The 23,569-nt window shown below is 38.4% G+C and overlaps 4 protein-coding genes and 1 long non-coding RNA gene across 8 annotated transcripts; 2 read left to right on the forward strand and 3 right to left on the reverse strand.

Annotated features, from left to right (window-relative positions):
- The first annotated feature begins 434 nt into the window (after positions 1–434).
- LOC111429875 (transcription factor GTE10-like) lies at positions 435–7,408 on the forward strand. Of its 2 annotated transcripts, none has more exons than XM_023065940.1 (10): positions 435–2,675; positions 2,786–2,834; positions 2,912–3,070; positions 3,416–3,489; positions 5,652–5,721; positions 5,837–5,920; positions 6,006–6,121; positions 6,323–6,389; positions 6,497–6,627; positions 6,729–7,408. In XM_023065940.1, exons 1-10 carry the CDS (start codon positions 1,365–1,367, stop codon positions 7,008–7,010), a joined length of 2,343 nt encoding a protein of 780 aa, XP_022921708.1. In that variant the 5' UTR covers positions 435–1,364; the 3' UTR covers positions 7,011–7,408. The 2 variants fall into 2 exon arrangements, with proteins under 2 accessions (XP_022921708.1, XP_022921709.1); XM_023065941.1 differs by having other exon boundaries at positions 2,912–3,055.
- Positions 7,409–7,499: 91 nt separating this feature from the next.
- Positions 7,500–12,431, reverse strand: LOC111429877 (protein PLASTID TRANSCRIPTIONALLY ACTIVE 10). Its single transcript, XM_023065942.1, has 12 exons — positions 11,691–12,431; positions 11,502–11,561; positions 11,373–11,402; positions 11,061–11,134; positions 10,461–10,542; positions 10,074–10,147; positions 9,809–9,875; positions 9,253–9,345; positions 8,729–8,905; positions 8,595–8,645; positions 8,309–8,460; positions 7,500–8,173 (listed from the first exon to the last, which is right to left on the reverse strand). The coding sequence occupies exons 1-12, from the start codon at positions 12,429–12,431 to the stop codon at positions 7,756–7,758; spliced, it is 2,019 nt and encodes a 672-aa protein (XP_022921710.1). The 3' UTR covers positions 7,500–7,755.
- Positions 12,432–13,744: 1,313 nt separating this feature from the next.
- On the reverse strand, positions 13,745–17,788 carry LOC111429690. Of its 2 annotated transcripts, XR_002708209.1 has the most exons (7): positions 17,722–17,788; positions 17,425–17,653; positions 16,454–16,483; positions 16,225–16,351; positions 15,872–16,115; positions 15,241–15,400; positions 13,745–13,996 (listed from the first exon to the last, which is right to left on the reverse strand). It is a non-coding gene; the product is annotated as an uncharacterized LOC111429690 (long non-coding RNA). The 2 variants fall into 2 exon arrangements; XR_002708208.1 differs by lacking the exon at positions 17,722–17,788 and having other exon boundaries at positions 17,425–17,688.
- A 190-nt stretch (positions 17,789–17,978) lies between these two features.
- Positions 17,979–20,818, forward strand: LOC111430070 (phosphopantothenoylcysteine decarboxylase-like). 2 transcript variants are annotated; one of them, XM_023066208.1, is made up of 3 exons: positions 17,979–18,168; positions 18,992–19,315; positions 20,283–20,818. In XM_023066208.1, exons 2-3 carry the CDS (start codon positions 19,010–19,012, stop codon positions 20,580–20,582), a joined length of 606 nt encoding a protein of 201 aa, XP_022921976.1. In that variant the 5' UTR covers positions 17,979–18,168; positions 18,992–19,009; the 3' UTR covers positions 20,583–20,818. The 2 variants fall into 2 exon arrangements, with proteins under 2 accessions (XP_022921976.1, XP_022921977.1); XM_023066209.1 differs by having other exon boundaries at positions 17,979–18,140.
- A 603-nt stretch (positions 20,819–21,421) lies between these two features.
- On the reverse strand, positions 21,422–23,117 carry LOC111430067 (adenine/guanine permease AZG2-like). The gene has a single exon (XM_023066205.1). The coding sequence runs from the start codon at positions 23,033–23,035 to the stop codon at positions 21,422–21,424; it is 1,614 nt and encodes a 537-aa protein (XP_022921973.1). The 5' UTR covers positions 23,036–23,117.
- Between the last annotated feature and the right edge of the window lie 452 nt (positions 23,118–23,569).

The raw sequence follows: 23,569 nt of genomic DNA on the forward strand, positions 1-23,569 counted from the left end.
GGGGGGGGGGGGGGGGGGGGGGGGGGGGGGGGGAAATTAGAAGGCTTGTCAACCCAACTTAAATGCTTATAAATTAAATTTGTAATTTGAATTGAAAAGCCAAGATGGTGCCAAAAGTCAAATAGACACGTGGCCGACGTCCCCATCAAACTTTCCTCCAAAATGTGGGCCAATATCACACGTTGCAGCATGGCAGCGCGAGTTGCAGGAATTTTGTACTCGCGAGAATTTTGGGGGGATTTGGATTAGGTTTAATTTATTTGATTGGAAATAATTCTTCCAGAAGCACACCATTAGATCTGAATCGGACGTGTCTGAACGGGTTTGGATACTATGTGTGAGATCTTTTGGAGGGAAGAGAATGGACGGCTGAGATTCGTTTGATAGCGGCGGGGATCGAGGCCTGTGGGCCTTTAAATAAGACAGCGAACTAGCCCAACAATCTGAGTCTCAGGCCTCAACTGTCCATTTCTCTCTGCGGTTTCTCATTCCTCTCTCTGTAAAGGACGTTATCGAAGGGTTTTCGTCTTTTCGGGACTGGTTTGCCTTGCGAGCGACGGGCTCTGCTCGAGATCCAGGTTTATAATGGGATTTCTACCAGCGCATTCATAGGGTTTTTGCCTCTTTTGTGTTTCCTTCTTGAATTTTGGCGTAATTTCGTTTACTCCTGCTCGATCTAGGGTTTCGTTCCGAGGGGTTTATCTTGTTCTTGGATTAGATTCTGCCTTTGCTATATTTCGATTTTGCTCCTCGCTCTTGTATCTGTTTCTTGTTGGCTCTCCCAAAGGCGGAAGTATTTCTTTTGATGAGTGAGGTTGACGTCTGCGTCGCAAGAGGAGGGATGGGATGAGGAAGCATTGTTGTTTTTAGGAAATATATGGTTATGTGGTCGAAGCTCTTGAGTTTGCGAGGATTTCAATTGCTTGGACTGGGCCAGTGATTCTTTTTGAGGTTTGGGTTGTTTAGTAATTGTATATTGTTTTAAGTGACTTCTGGGAACTTGTCTGAACCTGTTCTCTATCAACCAGTTGATGTTAGAATTCATCCAGGGAGGAAATAGTGAATTTGTTCCATGAGCTTGAGATTCCCACAAATGGAAACCCTTGCATACACTGGACGACGACAGAAGGACTCCGTTGTCCGGATAAAGTATTAATCTTTTTAGATTATTTGTCAATATAAAAAGGCCAAACTTAAAATTAATTCATTGGTTTCTAAAAATTAATAACTGGGACATATTTCTTCAAACCGGGACCTTTATATTGGCTGAGGCTTTTATTTTGAAAATCTGGATTCCAAGATTACAGTTTGGGGACAAAATTTATGGTTGCAGTTGATATGTGCAGTTGCTGGGAATTAATCCTATGGCTCCGACTGTTCCTATAGAGTTTGCTGGACAGAAGGAATCTCGTAAGTATTCACTCTCACAGGCAATGGGGAAATCGAGGAAATATTCCAAAGGGCTTTCTTTTGGTTTTGTTCCAGATTACCGACATGCTGTGGAAACTGTTGGCGAATCAGAAGGGTTTGGGAGCTCTGGACGAATGGATACTGGAATCTCTACTCTCGATGATTCACGGGCCATTAAGAGGAAACGTGTTAGTATGAATGCAGAGGGTCACGATTGTTTTGGTGCTCCGCTTCAAGTTTTTTCTCTATCAACATTGTCTCGATCTGAAAGGAAGGATTTAGAGATAAGGTTAAAGTTAGAACTTGAGCAGGTTCGGGTGCTGCAAAAGAAAGCTTCTAATGTTAGTTCAATTTTTGCCGTCTCATCATCTTGTAATAATCAGAGCTCCAGTGATCAGCACAGGGTAGCTCCCCCAGAGACTTTTAATAGGTCATCCGAGACAGTTCCTCCTGCTAAAAAGCTACTGCCCTCTGGGCGCAATGGCCCTTCTGCTAAAAGGAGTTCATCTGGGCGTTTTGAGTCGATTAAACCAGTTGTTGTGTCTGCTTCCTCAACAGCGACATTGAAACAATGTGAACAGCTGCTGCAACGTTTGATGTCGCATCAATTTGGTTGGGTTTTTAACACCCCAGTGGATGTGGTTAAATTGAATATTCCAGATTACTTTAATGTTATAAAGCATCCAATGGACTTGGGCACTGTGAAGTCGAAGATTGCTGCAGGAGAATACACACATCCTGTGGATTTTGCTGCCGATGTTCGGCTTACTTTCTCAAATGCGATGACTTACAACCCTCCCGGGAATGATGTCCATACCATGGCTAAGACACTAAGTAAATATTTTGAAGTTAGATGGAGAACTATAGAGAAGAAGCTCCCTGTAACAACTGAAGAACAACGTCAAGTACCTTCAGCCTCAATTGTTCATAAGGAAGCTGAAAGTACTCTGCCCGTGCCACCTTCAAAAAAGACAAAAATACCTACAAATGAACCTGATGTTCAACTAAACACTGTGGTAAAAATCATGACTGACCAGCAGAAGCATAAACTAAGTGTAGAGTTGGAGGCTTTGCTAGGAGAGTTGCCTGAAAGCATCATTGATTTCCTAAAGGAGCACAGTTCTAATTCTCAAGCTGGCGAGGATGAGATTGAAATTGACATCGATGCTCTTAGTGATGATACCTTGTTTGAATTGAGGAAGCTACTGGACGATTATATGGTGGAAAAGCAGGAGCGCACAAAGGTTGAACCATGTGTAGTGGAGGTACATATATATTTTTATTCCCATTTATTTCACGTGTTTATCATTCAAATTGCACTGACTATTGTGTGTTATACATTGGTTTCTGATTACTGCCATATTCTTTTCTTCAGCTTCGTAATGAATCTGGCTTTAGCAATTCATCGGTGCCACCTTGTAAAGGTAGTAGATGGGTTGATTTATGCTCAAAATGATGGTTGTCCTAGATCTGTTCAAATTCTCATCTTTTTTCTTGTTAGGAGACGATCCTGTTGACGAGGATGTTGACATTGTTGGTGGAAATGACCCCCCTGTTTCAAGCTATCCTCCAATAGAGATAGAGAAAGATGCCGTCCGTAGAGATAGTAAATGCAGTAATTCCAGTAGCTCGAGTAGTGAATCAGGTTCATCATCTAGTGGTTGGTGTTGTTACTTGCACATAATTCCTATTTATAAATTTCTGGTGTTATTATTTATTTTAGTTTAAAACTATGAACCTTATCACATATTCTTTTCATTCATTCTAAATCTAAATTTTTACGAGGATTTTTAACTTGAGCATCTGTTTCTTTGGTATTTCCTATTGAAAGGCTTTGTTTTGTTATGAATTCTAGATTATTCACGTTTTTGAACTTCATGTTAGAAATGTATTGTTGTACAATTATGTTGTATCAATCTATCAATATTTTTTTCTCAAGATCAATGTGCTCTCTTTCTCTCTTCAAGACTCAAATCTAAAAGTATTCAGGTGACTGATCATGCAGATTCTGGCTCAGAAAGTTTATCGGGAAGTGAATCTAATGCTGCTAAAGCTTTAGATAGTAATGTGGCTCCAAAGGTATTGAAAACCCAAAAACTATCAACGCTTAGGACTAAATTAGAGTGTTTTTTTTTTTCCTCAACCCTTTTTTTTCGACCAAACATTATCCATCTTGAGGGGCAAATCAGTGGTGAGGCAGGGGTACTGGATGAGTGGTTCTATTGTTATGATGGTATTGAAAATGACCTTTAGTATGTCTACTTAAGGAAGTGGTGAGCCACGATAAGTTATACTAACAGAATTAGTATGTCATGTAATACTTAGATTTATCTATTATGAATTTTTAATCAATATTCTTTTATTTAAGTAGAGACTTAGCTTCGAGGTTGCCTCTTGCCTTTGTGTTTAATGTTTAAGGTGGTGGTTAGATAAGTATAGTCTAATACAAAATGCAAATTTATTTCTAGGACCAAGTTTTATTCGGTAAACACTTTTAATACTATAATAATTTTTTAAAGAAAAATTCTGTGCTAAAAGTAATCTTTATTGCATGTTATACCAGTACTTTTACACAGAGAATATTATATTTCCTTATGTACGTGGTAGATGAGTCATTGATGCACGATGACTTTTCTCTGGCATTTATCAAATGTTTTCTTAGCTATGCAATCATAATTGGATTTTGGGAGTATGTAAGTGCTGGACTTGCTCTTCTTCCAAGTTCTTATTTTCTCTTATTTTCATAATTTCATTTGAGTTTTCTGATTCTAATGGACTGTTCATAAGAATTCTTTTTGAGTTTGGTGCACGGTTTGAAGATAAATTAGTTTATCATCCTTGTTTAAACAAAATATTTTGCAGCTTAATGAAAATTTACAGAGAGAAGTTAATTGACCAAGTACTGCCCAAAAGAAAACCATTGGAGCTTATGATAACTCACTGTTTATTACTTGGGGTGTATGGATACTAAGCTTTATATCTAATAGAAACTCAAAACGAGACATGAGACTTTTGTTGTTTCAAATATCCTACACAATCTTTTGCCTTTCTATTTGAATACTCCATTTTTTCTCATCATATGCTTCAAAGCACAATTTTATATCATTAGGTTGAAGCTTTCTAGCTTTCCTTTTGAATGGGTTGCCACATAGCAGTTGAAACAAATTTCTTCCTACGGAGGCGTGACGGAACACAGGACAGTCTAAAACTTGGTAACTAGAGAGCACGAAACTCAATTTTTTTTTTTTTTTTACTATAAAAGGATGAAGGAAAATGAGAGTTGATCTCCCTTATTTGCTTGCAAACAAAGAGAACACCGAGAAGGTGAAAGCTAAATGTCTAAGGAGGGATCCAACTGAAAATGCTCTTGTTGCCTTGAAAGTCCAAAGCCAACAATCTTTTTTATTTGTGATAGAGAAGTTATCTAGGATGTTTGATACTGAAGCTCACTCTTCAATTTCATCATCCAAATTTGGAAGTTTAAATTCCAATTTTGGGTCGTTGGACAAAGTGTAACGAAATTTTTGTCTTCCATAAATTTGCAACAAAAAAGTGAAGAAAGACTGAAATTTTAGTTTGTTCAGAATTTTCATCGGCCAGCTCCCAGAACTCTTATCATCCAATAACTTGTAGCTGGAACATTGAGGCTAGAAGTATGAGTTTTTACAATCTATCTACGAGCCTGAGGGGTCTTAAGATTTTGATGATGTCAAACGAGTTTATGTAGAATTTCAGTTCCTTAGATGGGTTCTAGCATACCACCTGATCTAATGGGGGAGGAAATGAGTTTTAGCCATGGTACTCACTTGCCTAATATTAAGTATCTTATGAATTGTCTTAGCAACTAAATGAAGTAGGGTTTGGTGAGTCATAGTAGAGGTGTGTGCAAACTTTCTAACTTTTGTTTATGGGATGATATCGATTGTGTTCTTTTTTTTAAAATGATCAGTCACTGTGAAAACTTGAATATTCAGTATTGGAACTTAATTCTCTTGTTGGTTGTAAGCTGAAAATGTACGAGTAATTTATTTGCGTTATCTTCTTTTTTTTTTTTTTTTTTTTGAAAGTTCATAGTTGTCATGCTTTATCAAATATTCACGTGCTGGATTTAATATACTTGGAGATTCCTTGTGTACTTAGTTCATTGTGCATGTCAGTGTACTCTTAACTCTATTTCTAATAAAAGCACTGCGAAGAATGAGTTAGCACAAATTTTACTTGAGCTTCCTTCATCTTGTCAGGAAATTTTGTGTTCTGAAACAAATGTGGATCAGAAGCAATGTGAACTTGGAGAAATAGAAATTAGAAATTGTGAGTGTGGTGGGGTAAATCTTGTATCTTTAGTTTGCTGACAGAGTTTTTCTTCCAGCAACTTGCTCATCATCAGTGCTTTAAACGAAGCTGCTGTTTTTCCGTAACTGTGCAGATGAAGAAAGTGGGACTGGTCTAGTTGAGCAAACCACCCAGGCTAATACAAACACGATTGAGATGGATAGCTACCAAGAGGAGGGTAAGAATGAAAACATCGTGATAAAAGTTTTCTGCCTTTGGGTTTCAGGGCGTTATCATCTTATCTTCGATGTTCAACATTATAGGGGAGAGTGCTCCATCTAAGAGGCAAGTCTCCCCCGACAGGCTTTACCGTGCAGCTTTATTAAGGAATCGTTTTGCTGACACAATACTGAAAGCTCGAGAAAAGGCTCTTGAAAAGGTTTGTTAAGCCTTAGATTCGACTCATGATTAGTCCAGTATTGGGCCAACCACCATCGCATTATATATAAGTTCATTTTTAGGCTTATTTTTTTGTATGCCCTGGCATTATTTCACTCTTTCTCAACTAAATGTCAGTTATTCACATATTATTCGTTCAAGATACTTCTGTTTAGAAAGTTTCCGACTGACATGCCTACAGGGTGAGAAGAGGGATCCTGAAAAAGTGCGAATGGAGAGGGAAGAACTTGAGAGACAGCAAAGAGAAGGTTGTGGTCTTTACTTCTGTATTTGACGACACGACATAATCACACTAGACATAGTTGAGTGATCAAAACTACTTCAGAAAGTTGATAATCATGTTTTTTTCTTACAGAGAAAGCCCGGTTGCAAGCAGAGGCAAAAGCTGCAGAGGATGCTCGCAGGAAGGCGGAAGCTGAAGCTGCGGCTGAAGCTAAGAAGAAAAGGGAGTTGGATAGAGAAGCTGCTCGTCAGGCCCTACTCAAGGTATATTGTGGGTATAATAAATTAAATCATGAACTTGTGCTAGGCATCGGACATTGTCTTTTTTGAACTGGTCTTCAAGTTCTATCCTTACCATCACGCAGATGGAGAAGACTGTTGATATTAACGAGAACAGTCAATTCATGGAGGATCTAGAAATGCTTAGGGCTTCCAACGACGAGCACCTACCGAACTTCACAGAGGAGTCCAGCCCAGAACATTCTCAGAATGGATTTGGCAGTTTCAAGCTTCAAGGTAGTAACCCCTTGGAACAACTTGGCTTGTACATGAAGGTGGATGAGGAAGATGAGGAGGATGAAAGGGAACCACCCCCCCAAAGTGTTAATAAGCCAGCAAATGACGTTGAAGAAGGGGAAATTGATTAGAAGTGAAGTTTTGTTCTTCATTCTCTTTTATATAGAATGTTTGGACATGATGATAGATGGATATGTCCAGACGGTCACTGGTAGCCTTGTGAGTGATATCTTAAAAGATCATAGAAATGCCCTCTGTGCTCCATGATTTTTCCTTGGCTTCAAAACGTTCAAATCGAAGCAGGTTTGTTTGGAAAATGAAGAGCGCAGCTGAAGTTGGCGTTGGGATTATTGGTTGGATGTGTTTGGTATTGCTGAATTGATTTCATTTTTTGGGTTAGGACGAGAGTTGGAAGCGATGCATTACCAATGTATGAACAATAGGGGGATCTTAATGAAAAGAACAAAAAAAAAAAGGAACTGTGGCTAGAATATTCAGTTTTGTCTGTATAAAAAAACCATTTATGTAATGCCCATGTTCTTCCTCGGCACTCGCACAAATATCATCAAACAGAACACCAAACCCTTACCAACCCAAATCAAACACATTTCAGATTCCAATGTTGCAACCAAATATAGCTCTTCCATTACACGATTAGAATATTGATGTTCGATACATTAATCTGGCTTGATCACAAGCTTTTTTGAATACAGGCTTTAGTGGAGTTTTAGCCAAAATTTTTAAGGGCGGAAGATCAGAAGTTCTCGTCCTTTTTAATCCTAAACTAAGAATTCCTCGGAGCATTTTACCATATTCTTCTACGAACTCTTATCAACTATCTTTCTGCTCAATCATATGCTGCAATTACTTCAAACACTAATCCTCGAACATACCTTCATCCGACATTCTAGATGATTCAGTCCCATTCACGTGGGGTTGGTGTGAAAGTTCATCTATTGGGTCACGCAAAATACTGAAATCAAAGTCGTCGTCGTCATCCTCGTCTTCATCTTGGTCTTCATCATCTTCTTCAACCTTGGAACGAGCTTCTCTTTCCATCTTCGCTTTAATCGCATCTTCGTATGACATTTCATACCAAACGGCACCTTTGCCTACTATAGATTTGTTGTGAGCATCTGTCATCCTTTCTTGTTTGCTCTTCTCTGAATTCTTGGGTTCACCCCAGTAGTCATACCGATATAGAGGGTTTGTTGGGTCATATTGATCCTTCCCGAAGTAACTAGCCTCTACATATCTTCCAGGTTCTTCCAGTGGGAGACCAAGAGCTTGTCGGCTGCAAAAAATCAACAGATGTCTTTAAAAACAATTTAATGCTGCATGTTATGTGCTAAATATATTCAGCCTCTACGACAATAATTATTCAAAAAATTCGAAATTGGGAAACATAATGCGACTGCAAATACGATACCAACTAATATCTCTGATTAATGCCTCTCTTTCCTCGAAGGATCTACGCCAATGCATGAGGTCATATTCATCCATTTCAACATTCCGTCTCAATTTAGTAATTTTGTACTCCTCTCCTCTACTCTGTGCTTCTTGTCTTAGTTTATTGTGAACCTAAATCCGCGTAGAAATCCAAACTGGAGTGAGATGAGCAATCATAACATTTCACATACATATAGCAAGGAATAAGATCAACTAGTAGTGGAAATATGAGAGACTTAAAGACTTAAATTCACCAAAACGCTTACTTGACGCTCAGAAAATGCTGCCTCCAAATCAAGTTCTTGGACACTTGTTTTCTAACAATCGAAGATGAGTACAGGGTTATAAATATACATCAATTGCATGCAATACTTAATGCAATTAAAATCTGAGTGCTCACCAGAATCATCTTTGGTAACAAGCTGTTCTTGTAACGTACTTTGGTATATTCAACATTGTTTTCTTCATCAAAATCATCTTCATCAGATAACTCTGAAAGTTTCTTGTCCTTGTATTTATCAGGATTCATTTCCAGATCATCCAATATCATTTGTTCAGCAACATGTATCTGCCACAGCTGAATTGTGGAACGAGGATAACAAAACCATTAGTGACTTAAAGATTTACAGAAATACGAAAGACTTAAGTACCCTAGAAAAGGAGACAATATGTTGATTCTTCCATATAGTAGTTCAGATTTTGGAGGAACATTATCAATAAGGTTAAGATCTTTGGAAGCAAGTGAACAGGAACCTAATTAAATAATCTCCTATAAAAGATTATTCTCACCATTACATTTATTCCACCAACAATTTCTCCTGATTTTTTCACTTTTCCAAGTGGAATACACAGATAGAGTACAAATAGTCAACTTGCTCGAAAATTCAACAAAAGAAAGGGATTACTTCATATCCCAAGAGTTACCTTATCAACATATGGATGATTTGACAATAGGGCTTCATCTTCTGGTTTAGTGCCCGGATCTTTTCTAGGAATAGGAGGTCTACCACAATCACGCTAAAGAGAGAGCATTGGATTAGCACAGTGGGATAACAAACGAAAATAGGACTTATACTAGAATTGCCATGCTTGGACAAATACTATAAAGCATAAAAGATTTATGTAAGTTTCTCTCTCTTTCTCTCTATCTGAAAGACTATAGTATCAAAAAAAAAAGATTTGGGCACAATGGATGAGTTAAAATCAATAAAAAGACAATTATTATTCGATTCACAATATATCTTCTTTTGGGACCTCTGGACACAATAAAACTTCTCCATGCTCAAATAATACAGTATAACATAAACATTCTAGCTTTTACAACATTATATAACATCAAACATTTCATGGGTCTCTCTTTCTCTCTCTGATAGGTCAAAATAAAAATAGTACAGGAAAGCTACCGAACTCCACTGTATATAAAGTAATTGCATGGTAAATGGAAAAGAATGTGACATTTTCAGGATTGAAAGGCACGCACCCTCACTTCATCTGGATTACTGTCATCGTCCCGGTGGAATATTGGTGGGTAGTCAAATCTATTGAAGCTGGAGATGAGGACAGAATGAAACACAGTACATTATAAACATAATCAAATTTTTGCATAAGAAATTTAAATTAGAGCTATAGAATTAGCATACTGAGGGAAAGTTCAACATATCAATTGTAACAGACTGTATAAGAAATATCATATGAAGATGTCCTACTCATCATTAACAAGAATAGTTCTGTGTCAAAATACATACACTAGGTGATCGATATTAGGATGAACAAAACGCATTTCAATAGGAAATCGAAACCGGTAGGGATCTCGCTTTGCCTGAAAAGAAAACAACAACGATCAGAAGAAGTTAGTTGGACACAGATATGTATCATTAAATCAATGAGCAGGTCGTTTTCTCTTCCCACCCAAGATAGAAGGTCAACTAACAATCTGACATTGGGTCATGTCAAGTCACAGAAATACAGGAGTTCATATCTTATAAATAAGGTAAAATATTGAAGGAGCTTGTTGTGATTTTCTTTTCCTTTTGGATCCATATTAATCTGTTTTCCCTCATGGTGAAGTATTAAATAATGAATATAAGAAAATGTAAATAAAATTTACAAAATGCTACTAAGAGAACACTCACCAGAATCTCTACCATCACGGGCATACCGACTTTTATGTGATGGCGAATCCAATACCAGTCATTACCTTTTATGGGAACCCACCTGTAATTATTATAGGCATGAGTCTGAAGGAAAACATTTACAATTCATGAAAAATACAAGTCAAACTCCTTGAGATTTCCCTTTATTCATGCTGGATGGACCCTAGACAAAATCAGCCCGATAATAATAAATTTTAACTATGCGGAGGAGGGGATTACAAGAAAAAAGAAAATGTAGCTAGGGAGAACAAGAGAACATATAGATAAAATACCTAAAAAAAGCTGGTAAAAATAAAAAACTACCAAAAAAAATTTCTGTGATGTAGAGTGGAAATCTATCAGTGAGACAACAAAGTTGACACTGCTCGTATTCTGTGCTCTTAATTAATAGGAACTAAAGCTTCATTATAGACATCAAAGAACATTTTCTTTAATAAGAAGCCAAACTTTCACTGAGGAAAATGAAATAATGACAAGCCCACAAAAAGGAATCCCAACACGAACTACAAGAGCGGACCCCAATCCAAAAGAATGAGACCATAGACATCAAAGAAGATCAACATACGAAACTATACTAACCCATCGTATACACCTCCGATATCAACAAAAGCTCCTTGATAGAGGTGTAAAGTAGTTACTTTCCCTTCACAAATCTGCATGGAGAGTGCCATAACGTCATCTTCTCGTTTCATTTACATTTAACAACAGATAGCTTACTTTTCTTTCTTTTTTAAATTTATGATAGCAGAATGAAAGAGATTTCTTCGACTTAAACTTAAATGTATTTACTAACAATATCATAGAGAGGATCTTCATGCCAACAGAAAAAAGAAAGACACGGTCATTGTGAATGTTCATAGTTGAATTGAAGGGATGGGGCAAGAAACTTACTTGTCCTGGATAATAAAACGGAAGCTCATACTGCAAAAAAAACAATATACAAAAGAACAATCAAGATACTGTAGGCTTAAATAAACCTCATCAAACTTCAGAACTATATGAGTAGTTCACGAATCTCACCATGCCTTCTTTATAATCCTTCCCTCTCTTCCTTCTACCAGGATGATAATCTTGGTCATACTGTGAAAAAGTATTAGTTGGATGGAACAGCTAGTCACAAAATGCACGAAACTTGAAATATCGATTAGCAACTTTAATTTCCAGAAATCACTCAATAATTCATCTCCTAAAAACGGGGGTGTGACAAACCTTGTAGGACTCCTCCTCCAATCTATCTTTATTCGCAGCAACCCACTCCTTGTACTGTTTCAAAAACACTCTGTATCTGTCCAAACACATATCTCCAGTATCTGTCTTCACGTCGTTCTCAAGGCGATCCAGGTCCACCCTCACAGCTTGCAATTTGTGCGCTTCCCTAATAAATTCCAGCTCTTCTCTATCAACCTCCCATCCCCTCGGTGGCCAGTCCCGTGGAGGCACGACTTGCAGGACCAACGGCCTAGTCCACGTCGTCTCAAGAGGCTCCGGTATCTCGCCTTTAGTTTCGCATTGCTTGCGGTAATAGTCACCCTCCGTCAACCCCATTTCCTCCATCTTCTGCTTCCGGTACTTTGGGCTCAACATTTTGAAGGCTTCAATCGCTTCAGGCGTCTGAAGCGGCACTTCCTCGCCTTCATTCAAACTCTTCCGCGCAAAATCGGCTTCTGGAGTGAAGACTTCTTCCCAGGGGGCCCAACCGCGCTCAATCCAGTTACGCTTGCGAGCTTCATCCTCAGTTTCCTTATCTTTCGGACCAAAGTTCTCGAGGAAGGACTCGTCCACAGGGAACTCGTCTGAGCTGAAGCACTTTACACTGAAGTTGCCGGGAAAAGCAAGCGGTGGACAGAGGAGAGGACGCCATTGAAAGCAAGTACGAGGGGAATTGGAGCTTGGAGAGCTTCGGAGCTTGGGGAAGGTGAAGAAATGAGAAGGGTTTAAGAGAGTTTGCATTTGGTTTGTAACAAAACGGACTCCAGTGAGCTTGCAGCGGGAACCAGATAATTTTCTCCAAATGGAATGGATGAACCTATTTTTTATATTCAACTTGGGAGTTATCCGATGTTAGAATCTTACGTGAGCTCGGTCGTGCACATGGATCATCACCGTCCATTCTGCGTGCAAATTTCTTTTCCTTGTATGACCTTCATATTTTTAATTTGTGGTTTTTATCTTTTTTTTTTTCTCTATTTTTACAAAAACACATCGGTGTTGCACACTACTTAACATATAAATGCCTTTTTGCATATTTTTATTTCATTTTATTTTTAATTAGCTATATAATAAATCTCTTCAGCGTTTTTTCTTAATAAGTAAAAATAATAAAAAATAGTTTTTACCACTATAAAAAAATTTAACCAAAAATCCCTTATTAAAAAATATTTATTAGCAGAGAGTTTGAAGTATGACTAGAACTGCACCAAAAATATTGATTTTTTTTTAGGACTGAGAAAGATGGATGAGAAAGAATTGTACCAAAAAGGTTGAGGAGGGTAAGTCAGTGGGATGAGGAAAAGAGTTTGTGAGGAAATAACTTGTACAAACCTTGAATAACAAAACAATCCCAACCAGCACACCCACGAGAACCATTTAACTAAACATGGAGACAGTTGTTTATCAGAGAAGCGAATGAATCAAACCAATCTCCCATAGTCTACATTTATTTTCATGGTAGAAGCTAAGAAATCTCAAGCATAAATGTTATGTTTTAGTACATTAAGTAGCCTACTTCGATTAACTTAATCAAACCAAGTACTTCTGGTATTTCTTGACAATTAGAACACCATCATTTCAAATGAAATCTAAATGAAGTTGGATCATGCTTGTAACGGTCCAAATCTACCGCTAGCAAATATTGTTCTCTTTAGGCTTTTCTTTTTGGATTTCAAGGTTTTTAAAACGTGTCTGCTAGAGAGAGGTTTCCACACCCTTATAAAGAATGTTTAGTTCTCCTCTCCAACCGATGTGGAATCTCACAATCCACCCCCTTTCGGAGTCCGACGTCCTCGCTGGCACTCGTTCCTCTCTCCAATGTTACCTCAAAGAAGAAGTTGGACCCCAAAGGGGGTGAATTGTGAGATCCCACATCGATTAGAGAGGGGAACAAAACATTCTTTAGTTTGAGTTTCCACACTCTCCCTAACAAGACGTGTTTTAAAAACCTTAAAGGGAAGCTCGAAAGAGAAAGCTCAAAGAAGACAATATATTATAACGGTAGACTTGAGCTTTTACCACGCTCATTTCTAGCAGCCACAACCAACAGAGAATACTATTACATCAACCGTGTTCATTAAACATATCATATTTCAAGTTTTGACTAAACATAGCATTGCCATATATTCAACCTTTTCATTTTCTTATCAATAAAAAGAAAAGGCCAGCCATGAAAAAGAGGTTACCGCAAGTTATGTGTTCTTTCCTGTGAGATGGAGTTTGTACACACTTCCATATTGAAATATGAAGAACCTCACAGTCAAAGTTGTCTCCAATATCTGTCCTCGCAATATTTGAAAACGTGCCTAAGAGGGAAAATCAGAAGACAGAAAATAGTCCAGAAAAATAAAGGTAGGTTTAGATTTCGATAGAGCATCACCAGTATCAATAGTCCATAATTTGTAATTAAGAAGCAATGAAGACACTAAGAAGCAATGCCACCTGAAGCCTGTGAATTAAGGTCGTCATAATTTACACATTTTCAGTGACAAGCAATAACAAATCCGAAACAGATGGCCCGTTTGATATCGATTTTGATTTTAGTTCTATGTTTTAGAAATTTATGCTTGTTTCCTCCCAACTTCCAAACTTAACGTAGAAGTAGTATTTATAAGTTTAATTTCAAAAACCACACGGTTAACAAATAGGGCATAAGCAATCAAATCATCAGCATCCCTAAATAAAAACTTTGAAGAAATCACTATGGATGCTATGACTTCTCAAGTAGAGACGATAACCTTCAGCAAATTTGATGGGTTAGACTACAAAGTGTAACAGCCCAAGCCCAAGCCCAAGCCCAAGCCCAAGCCTATCGCTAGCCGATATTGTCTGCTTTGACTCGTTACAGCTGTCAGCCTCATGGTTTTAAAACACGTTTGATAGGAAGAGGTTTCCACACCCTTATAAGGAATGCTTCATTCTCCTCCCAGCCGATATGGGATCTCACAATCTACCCCTCTTGGGGGCCAGCGTCCTTGCTGGCACACCACCCGGTGGCTGACTCTGATACCATTTGTAACAGCCCAAGTCTACTGATAGAAGATATTGTTCGCTTTGGTCTGTTACGTATCACCGTCAACCTCACAGTTTCAAAACGTGTCTACTTGTGAGAAGTTTCCACGCCCTTATAAAGAATGTTTCGCTCTCCTCTCCAACCACTGTGGATCAATACACCGTCATCTTGGGGACCCAATGTGTCTTATTTGATATATTACCGGGGTCTGAAACATTGATCGCCCTATTTCCCAAAACTCACCTCAGAATCTATATAGTGTGCACATTGGTCTAGTCGCCTCATGGCCATGGTTGGATCAACTGGGTGATGAAGTCCATGACACTAGAAAATTTTGAGTATAATTCTACTGTGAGCTAAACTCCAGATGAAATTTGGCGGGAGAATGAGATTTAGCATAGTTTTTTTTCTCCCATATCCTTAAGACTACCAAATGAGTAGATAACATGTTGTCAAAAGGTATGGCGAATTCAATAAGGAGATCTAAGATCTTGCTTAAATCTTTCCTAGAAAAAAATGAATGGATAGATACACTACCTTGAGCAGTCCAAGTTGAAGTACAAAAACCGATTATCAAAGGGATTGCTGTAAAAACTCGAATCTGGAACAAAAACCGAGCATTCAGTGCCGTATCCAATGCTGTGCTTCCCGACATCCTTGCTCTTCTTGAGATTGCTTCGTCATCTCCGGCGAAGGCCTGAAATTTTTTTAAGACAAATTGATTTCTCTTTCACAACCAATCGATCTTTGAACATACTATAGGAGGAAACTCAACAAGTCAGTATTGAACACGAAGAAACTTAACTAATCAAACTTCGAACATAAGTAACAGTATTTGATAAATTGATGTTGTATGGCGATGTATAGATTATTAACACAGATATAGAAGCATGAATCTATAGTATGTACATCTTCACTAGGAAAATTACAAGCACAAATAAGGTTTCCTAAGACTTGATGACATTATAAAGTAAAATCAATCAAAAATAAATCCATGAAAGGCACCTAATAATTGAAATATTACATAAAAAACAGAGGGCCCAAAATATACTCATAGACGGAACAAATTTTTTTCTGTCCTAATGGTCATGAATATTTCTCCTAAGAATGAATATTCATAGATTTGTAAGAGAATTATGTCATGCATGGATGTGTAAAATGTCAATACCAAGTAAACCCGTCCACACAAGAAAATATAAACCACAAGAATGTTAGGAACTACGATTCTCCACGATGGTATGATATTATCCACTTTGAGCATAAACTCTTGTGACTTTGTTATTGGTTTCCTCAAAATGCCTCATGTCAACGAAGATGTATTTCTTCCTTATAAATCCATGCTCAACCCCTTAATTAGGGGATGTGAGACTCCTTTCTCAACCCATCACCCATCGTGAACAAAGAACTGTCATCTGCAATAAACAAAAAGAATTTTGTGAGGAAAAAGCTCCAGACATCAGCAAAATCAATTGCATTGGGTTACAATATATTGGAACAGAGAAGAAATGGAATTGAACCAACCATTGAGCATGCATAGTAACTAACAGTTGTGAAATAAGACGATAGCATTCTGAAGAAAACAAAAGGTTGCCAAGCCTGTAAGCATCCCTTCTGAGAATTTTCTCTTCATTACCACCTGATACTTTCCCTTCAAACAGGCCAATTTGGTTTAACCCAACATCCCTTCCTTTTCCAACCTTAACAGAGTAGTTGATCATAAAAAATCCAAAGGCAAATAATGATATCAAACCAGAATGTACTTGTGGTTTGTAATGCTACCCTGCCTCCCTCGTTCAAGAGTGAAAGAATAAATAGTCTGCGAATTAGTAAAATTAATGCCGTAAGAAATCAATAGAATTCCATAATAAATGACCAGCTGTATATCTCTTTGATCAGATTAAGAGAACAGAACAAAACATTTATTATAAAAGTGTGAAAACCTCTCCCTAACAGACTCGATTTAAAACTGTGAGACTGACGACGATACGTAACAGGCTAAAGAGGATAATATCTACTAGTGGTGGGCTTAGGTTATTACAAATAGTATTAGAGTCAAACACCAAACCATGTGCCAACGAGGATGTTGGTCCCAAGGAAGTGGATTGTGAGATCCCACATCAGTGGTAGAGGAGAACAAATTATTCTTTATAAGAATGTGGAAAATTGTGAGGCTGACGGTAATATATGAGCCAAATTGGACAATATCTACTAGCAGTGGACTTGAATTGTTACGCTTAATCCGTTGCAAATACCACCTCGAGTATACGGTCAAACACATCAGGATGCCCATAATGCATTCGGACTCTGAAAAGTTTACATGAACATTGTGGATCTAACACAAGTACAAAAGTTAAGGATAGCTGGATGAGGAAGACATTTCACCTCTCAGCAATTGAAGCAGCAGCTCTATGTTACACACTAAATAAATAACAACACAGTCCTCGAGCATCAAATCGATGATTTAAAACACCTTTAATAGTGGGGTAATTGGATGATCAATACCCCTTCAAGGTGATCCACAAATCACAAAACCTTTTGTTGAAGTATTAATATAATTATATTTATCTAATCCATTGGCTTAAGCTTTAGGGTTCATCAGTGATTTAACATCGGAGAAATCTAACTTTTAAGGTACCCAACTCAACGCCCATGTCGAAGTTCTGAAAAAAGGAAAAAAAAAAAAAAAAAAAAAACATAAGGGATGAGAGCCGAAATGCTTACAAATCCTAGCAACATTGGAGTCCTCCGCTTGGATTTCATCGGCAGACAGCAATATAGAGTCAGGATCGTACAGCTCCAACAATCCCACAGGGAGTCCTCCCATGGCCCTGCCCTGCATTTCTGAGCCGCAATCTCTTCGAAGTCGCACGCACTAGCCTCTCCCATTTGTCGTTAACTCTCGCCATGGTGCTCTTGCGCTGTATCAACGATCGAGAGCCCACGACTTCACCTTCAAAGTTACCGATCGATTTAAGCTCAAAACCAAAAACTGAAAGACGTAAAATCCAAATTACAGACATTTATCAAAACGCGGGAACGTTTTCGGTTTTGGGTGGCGCTATGCGAAATTACTCATTTGCCCTCCTCACCTAGGGTGGCCTCGCTACCGATGTCGAGAATATGGGACCAGTAAACACATATTTTAATATTTATAAAGTTAATCTCACAAACTACCGGCACGCTGACCCATTTTCCCTCTTCTCTGAACGGCGTCGTTTGCGTGGCACAAACACGTCTATTTAAATACTCCATTTTCCCTCTTCATCCTAAGTTCATGCTCCAGATCAATTCAGAGTTCATAGTAGAGAATTCAGATTTACAGATTTCGTTACAAATTTCAAAGGAAATACCGAAAGCGCAGTACGAAAATCCAGTTGCTAATTTCATTTAGAGCTCTATTCATCAGGCTCTTAAGGAGTAAGAGCTCCATTCATCAGGTTCTCGAGGAATTAAATCATTTTCGGGGTTCGTTGTTTCTCTTTTCCCATATTTACTATATGCATTTTCTTTATACAATTTTAGATTTATAAAGAGTTGAACGGCTAAACGATGATATCCATTTTCATAATTTGGAATTTCTGAACAATTCTTGACTTCTTTATTGCAAGAAACGACTTTCGTCGCGGTAAAATTTTGGAGTATCAACTTATTTTGGAATTTTGGTTCTTGAATCTTGCATTGGGTACCGTCTGTGTGATTTTGCGTTTGCGAGCCCATTGAGCTGAATTCTGACACTAAATCAAGTCAACTTTCTTGTTCTCTACTGTATTCTTAACTTGCTCAAAGATTTGTACGAGTATTTGCTGATTCGCGTTTTATATGTACATGTGCATACTCGCTTAATGGAAGAAGTTGATTTTAAGGTTAAATCCTGTATCTGAGTTTTGAACTTGTATATTTTATTTGTGATTTGTTTTGGATTGAGAACGCCAACTGAAACCATGACCTGGCGATAGGCGATTAAAATGACCCTTGGCCTTCAGTAGGTTGTGCATGCTGGGAAGTGATAATAAAGCACATCCCTTTCTACGCGCACCACATTAGGGATAAATTATTTGAGGGCTAATCGTCTTGTCAAGTTGGATCTATGAGAAAGGGATGGAAAACTGTTTTTAGCATTATTACCAGTAACTGTATATTTGTTTCTAAAATTTATTCTCATGTATAGTTGGTAGCAACCATTGATTGATGCAAATTGAAAATTTATTGGGCTTGCTTTAGTTTTTCTTCAATATTCTGTGTATAGTTTCGAAACAGAAACTTACGCTTACAATTTGGAATTCTGTAGGAAGTCAAAAGGGAGCCAATGCAAGTCAATAACCCTCGAAGAAGACCACACATTCTTCTTGCTGCTTGTGGATGTGTTGCTGCAGTAAAGTTTAGATGTATATGCCAGGGTTTTTCTGAATGGGCCGAAGTTCGAGCAGTTGTCACAAAGACAGCATTGTTCTTCATCGACCGAGCATCCTTCCCAAAGAATTTCTTTCTTTTGATCGATGACCAGGATTGGTACAGTTGGAGAAAACTTGGTGACACCATGCTTCACATTCAGCTTTGCAACTGGGCTGACATTATGATAATCGCTCCACTCTCTGCAAACACACTTGGAAAGGTTATAATATATGTTTGATCATCGTTATATAAGTCTTGCCTCTTGCCCTCATACTTCAAGTTAAACATAGAAATGAATTACCATCTAAACAACTTATGGAGTTAACAGGCAGGAAATCTTTGTCACTTGATGCCATAGAATCTTTGTAAACCAGCCATTTAGTTGTATGCAGCTTTTAGGGATGCTCATAGCTCTTTATTTGTGAGATCTCACATCGGTTGGAAAAGGGAACGAAACATTCCTTATAAGGGTGTGGAAATCTCTCCTTAGTAGACACGTTTTAAAAACCTTGAGGGGAAACCCAAAGAGGATAATATTTGCTAGCAGTGGACTTAGGCTGTTACAAATAGTATCAGAGCCAGACATCAGGTGGTGTGCCAGCGAGGATGCTGGCCCCCAATGAGGGTGGATTGTGAGATCCCTCATCGGTTGAAGAGTAGAGCAAAGCATTCCTTATAAGGGTGTGGAAACCTCTCTCTAGCAAACGCGTTTTAAAAATCTTGAGGGAAAGCTTGAAAGGAAAAGTCCAAAGAGGTCAATATCTGCTAACGGTGAGTTTGGGCTGTTACGTTATTTAACTAAACCTTTCTGTTTGTTAGGAAGTAATGTATTATACAGATTCTAAGTAGAACCTACAGAATACAGTTAGTGCATCCAGAATCTTGGACCAACTTTAATTTTGATGGACTGAAGTTCTTAGATTAGATTGAGGAAACTATTATCTCAGTGGGAGGGTGATATTGTGCATTTGGCATATCTTCTTGCATTCTGACTTGAAGTTATGTGACCTTTGTATTCAAAACTATAAATCTTGGTATAACTTGAAAGTTGTTCATCAAATGTTTCAGTTTCTAATCAAAAGTATAGTTGTTTTGTTACGTTAGTGTCCTGTTTCTGGCCTTGCAGCAATTGCCATTTAAGAAGTGGTTTAGTAAACTCTACTAATGGCTGTGTATGTTGTTATTAGATTGCGGGAGGATTGTGTGATAATCTATTAACTTGCGTGGTACGAGCATGGGACTACAGCAAGCCTATCTTCGTTGCACCTGCCATGAACGCTTTAATGTGGAATAATCCTTTCACTGAAAAACATCTTTCGTCCGTTGATGATATTGGAGTTACTCTGATACGACCACGGTTAAGGGATGGGGAATACTGCAATGGCGCCATGGCCGAACCGGGCCACATTTCCGCCACTGTGTTGCTATTCTTAGAGTTACAACGTAAGAAACAAGAAGCAGCCAGAGCAGTAAGATTTACGGCGTAAAATCATGAAGACAAATTGGATGGTTTTGTATGCACACACAAAGTACAAGCTGCAATAATAATATATCTATATGCCCCTTCTTCCATCTCGTGAACCTCTTCCCTCCCGTGCTTTCACTGAGATTTGGCGGAGTAGCCTGTAAATGTCTCTTTTCTTCTCTTCCCAATTTTTTCTTCTCACTTGTAATCTTACGTTGCATCGTTTCGTCTGCACCAATAAATAACACTTTCATCTGATTTTTAAATTGCACATAGTTCAGTGCAATACTGATAGATGAGAATTTAACACAATCTTGTAGTTTTAATTTTGTGAAAATTTTAGTTTCGAAAAATATTTCATTCCAGTCCGTCCTACTTTTATACTTTTAAAAAATACACGAAAACTTTTAATAATAATAATGTTCAAAAATACTATTTTAACTTCAAATGGTTTTATTAGTACGATTCTACTTTTTAAAAAACCTTTATTATTAGTATTATGTATAAGAAAAAATATATAGATTATTGCCAAATGTTATTTTTAAAAGTTCATGAATTTATTTAAATGCGTTACTATAAATATATTTATGATTATTTTAAAATTATTTTAAAGTTTTTTTTTATTTTAAGTTTTTAAAAAAAATTTAAGATATTAAAGAGACTTAAAAATTGAAGGATATTTTTAAATACGTTAAAATATTATTTTTGAGATTGTTTCATTCTATCCAAATAAGGGTATTTTTAAAACTTTTATTTTTTTTTAAGTTTAATGTATTTAGAATTTTTGGAATGTTAGTTTTTTAATTTCAGAGATATTCAAAATAGAAAAATTAAAGTGATTCTAAAAAATAAAATAAAAGTCTAAAGTACAGATGTCAACTCTGCATTAGCAGCGGTAGCCGAGACCTGGTTTTGGTCTTCCACCACAACCTTCCTCCCCATCTTCATCATCAACCAATTCATGAAACTCAAAACCTGGTCGTAAATACTCAGAGCAACGTACACCCCAATCCCACCCACTATCCCATTCGCTATCGAATACGTTAACGGCATCAATATCATCGTCACGAATGCCGACGCCGATTCCTTCACATTCCCCCAATCTACCTCCTTCACCACCCCCATCATCATCACTCCCACCATCACCAGCGACGCCCCGATCGCCCACGGCGGCACACTTGACAACAACGGCGTGAAGAACAACGACATCATAAAACAAAAGCTCACCACCACCGCCGTAATCCCCGTCCTCCCTCCCTCTCTGATCCCCGCCGTCGATTCCACGTACGTCGCGATCGGGGAAACTCCAAGCATCGTCGCCACCACCGTCGAGGCACCGTCGACGAGATACGCCACGTATTCGCCTTCGAAACTTCCTCGGTCGTTCACAAGTCCGGCGATTCCGGCCAATGTGTAAAGCGTTCCCGTCGTCGCGATCACATCGATGTAAAACAGAGTCCCTAGGGCTACCCATACCTCGCTTCTGTTGAAGCCGTGGAAGCTAACAACACCGGCTGTTGACTGGATTTTGTGAAAGTCCACTACTTTCTTGAAGTAGTTGTACCTCTCGTCGCCGAGTGGGCTGTGAGGGAAGTACGTCACAGCCGTTCCTCTGAACCAAGACACCACCGTGACGAAAACGATGCCGTATATCATGCTGCCCTTAAGCTCTTTCATTAGCCCATAACCCATTATTACAAACCCGATGGACCCAAGCCAAAACGTTGGGCTTTGCATTTTTCCTCCAATACATTCTCCGGTTTCTGGATTTGTACGGCTACAGGCCGCAAGTGTGACCAATGTGGCTGAGTCAGGCCCAACTAGGCCCAATCCCTGGTGGGATTGCAGGCCCACAAAAGCTATGAAAAGCCCAATTCCAGCGGCGCAAGCGAACCGAACCGAATCAGGTATGAGTCTCGCGAGCTTTGAACGAATCCCCAGCGCAGAAACAGTAATAAACGCAAAAGCTTCGACCAAGAAAATGGCCAACGCGGTTCGGTATGGGATTGGGCCGGATCCATGAAAGCCCACTAAGTTATACGCCAAATACGCATTTGGGCCCATAGCAGGCGCGAGGCCCAAAGGAAGATTAGCACAAACTCCCATGGCGAAGGAACCAATCATGGCCGATAAAATAGTGCCAACCATGAGATCGCTCTTGGTTTTGGAAAGACAATTTTGGTAGCCGGCATTGGGCTTGAACATGCAGTCCGGTCCAGCGGTGGCATTCGGCGGCGCGGAGCAGTCGGCCATCGAGCACATGCCGCCGGAGTCGGTGAGGATATTGGCGTTAACGGTGATGATATAAGCCATAGTAAGAAAAGTGGCTAAACCCGCTCGTAGTTCCTTAGTGAAACAGCTATTTCGAGCTTCAAGCTTGAAATATCTCCCCACCACGCTGCGTGCAATTGCCTCGTTTAAACCTCTCCCCATTTTGCCCCATGAGCATCGAAATCCGCCGCCGCCGCCACTCATCTTAGTCTCTGTGTGGGAAATGGTGATGGAGTGGGTGAGGGAAGATTTATATAGAAATCTGTAAAATGGAGAGTGGATTGGTTATAGTCCCATCATGTGCTTCATTTTCTTTATATGGTAACGTATTTGTATTCCATACGTATATACGGTGATGGATTAAAACCAGTTTGAAATTGACTTATGTTTTGTTACCTACCATACTTGATTTTGTAACTTCTCAACCCAAGAATAAATATTAGGATATTATGGAAAACAGGAGCAACTGGATAATAAACTCAATCTAAACGAGGTAATACATGTCATAAACACAATAGGCTGACACCAAATTGTAAAGTTTTAATTAGATGTGTTTCTCTCAAGTGATCATTAAAATTTTTAAATTTTTTCCAGCATAGTCTAAAGCATATTTAAATGATCATTATTCTACCTTTTCAAATTTATTTCTAATGTCTGAAATATTTAAAATTCAGAAATTAAAAATGAAACTTTTTGAGATCAATTGTACAAAAAAAAAAAAAAAAAAAAAAAAAAAAA

Source organism: Cucurbita moschata, unplaced genomic scaffold, assembly GCF_002738365.1.
Source record: "Cucurbita moschata cultivar Rifu unplaced genomic scaffold, Cmos_1.0 Cmo_Scf00032, whole genome shotgun sequence".
Lineage (NCBI taxonomy): Eukaryota > Viridiplantae > Streptophyta > Magnoliopsida > Cucurbitales > Cucurbitaceae > Cucurbita > Cucurbita moschata.

What these genes read in the sequence shown, in the direction of transcription:
- LOC111430070 (XM_023066208.1), top strand. Translation starts at nt 19,010, where the DNA reads ATGCAAGTCAATAACCCTCGAAGAAGACCACACATTCTTCTTGCTGCT. An exon ending in CTGCAAACACACTTGGAAAG is followed by an intron (nt 19,316 to 20,282) that starts GTTATAATATAT and finishes TGTTGTTATTAG; the next exon opens with ATTGCGGGAGGATTGTGTGA.
- LOC111429875 (XM_023065940.1), top strand. Translation starts at nt 1,365, where the DNA reads ATGGCTCCGACTGTTCCTATAGAGTTTGCTGGACAGAAGGAATCTCGT. An exon ending in TTGAACCATGTGTAGTGGAG is followed by an intron (nt 2,676 to 2,785) that starts GTACATATATAT and finishes TCTTTTCTTCAG; the next exon opens with CTTCGTAATGAATCTGGCTT. An exon ending in ATCGGTGCCACCTTGTAAAG is followed by an intron (nt 2,835 to 2,911) that starts GTAGTAGATGGG and finishes TTTTCTTGTTAG; the next exon opens with GAGACGATCCTGTTGACGAG.
- LOC111430067 (XM_023066205.1), bottom strand. Translation starts at nt 23,035, where the DNA reads ATGAGTGGCGGCGGCGGCGGATTTCGATGCTCATGGGGCAAAATGGGG.
- LOC111429877 (XM_023065942.1), bottom strand. Translation starts at nt 12,431, where the DNA reads ATGCAAACTCTCTTAAACCCTTCTCATTTCTTCACCTTCCCCAAGCTC. An exon ending in ATCGGAGGTGTATACGATGG is followed by an intron (nt 10,543 to 11,060) that starts GTTAGTATAGTT and finishes TAATAATTACAG; the next exon opens with GTGGGTTCCCATAAAAGGTA. An exon ending in ATCATCCATATGTTGATAAG is followed by an intron (nt 8,906 to 9,252) that starts GTAACTCTTGGG and finishes TCCACAATTCAG; the next exon opens with CTGTGGCAGATACATGTTGC.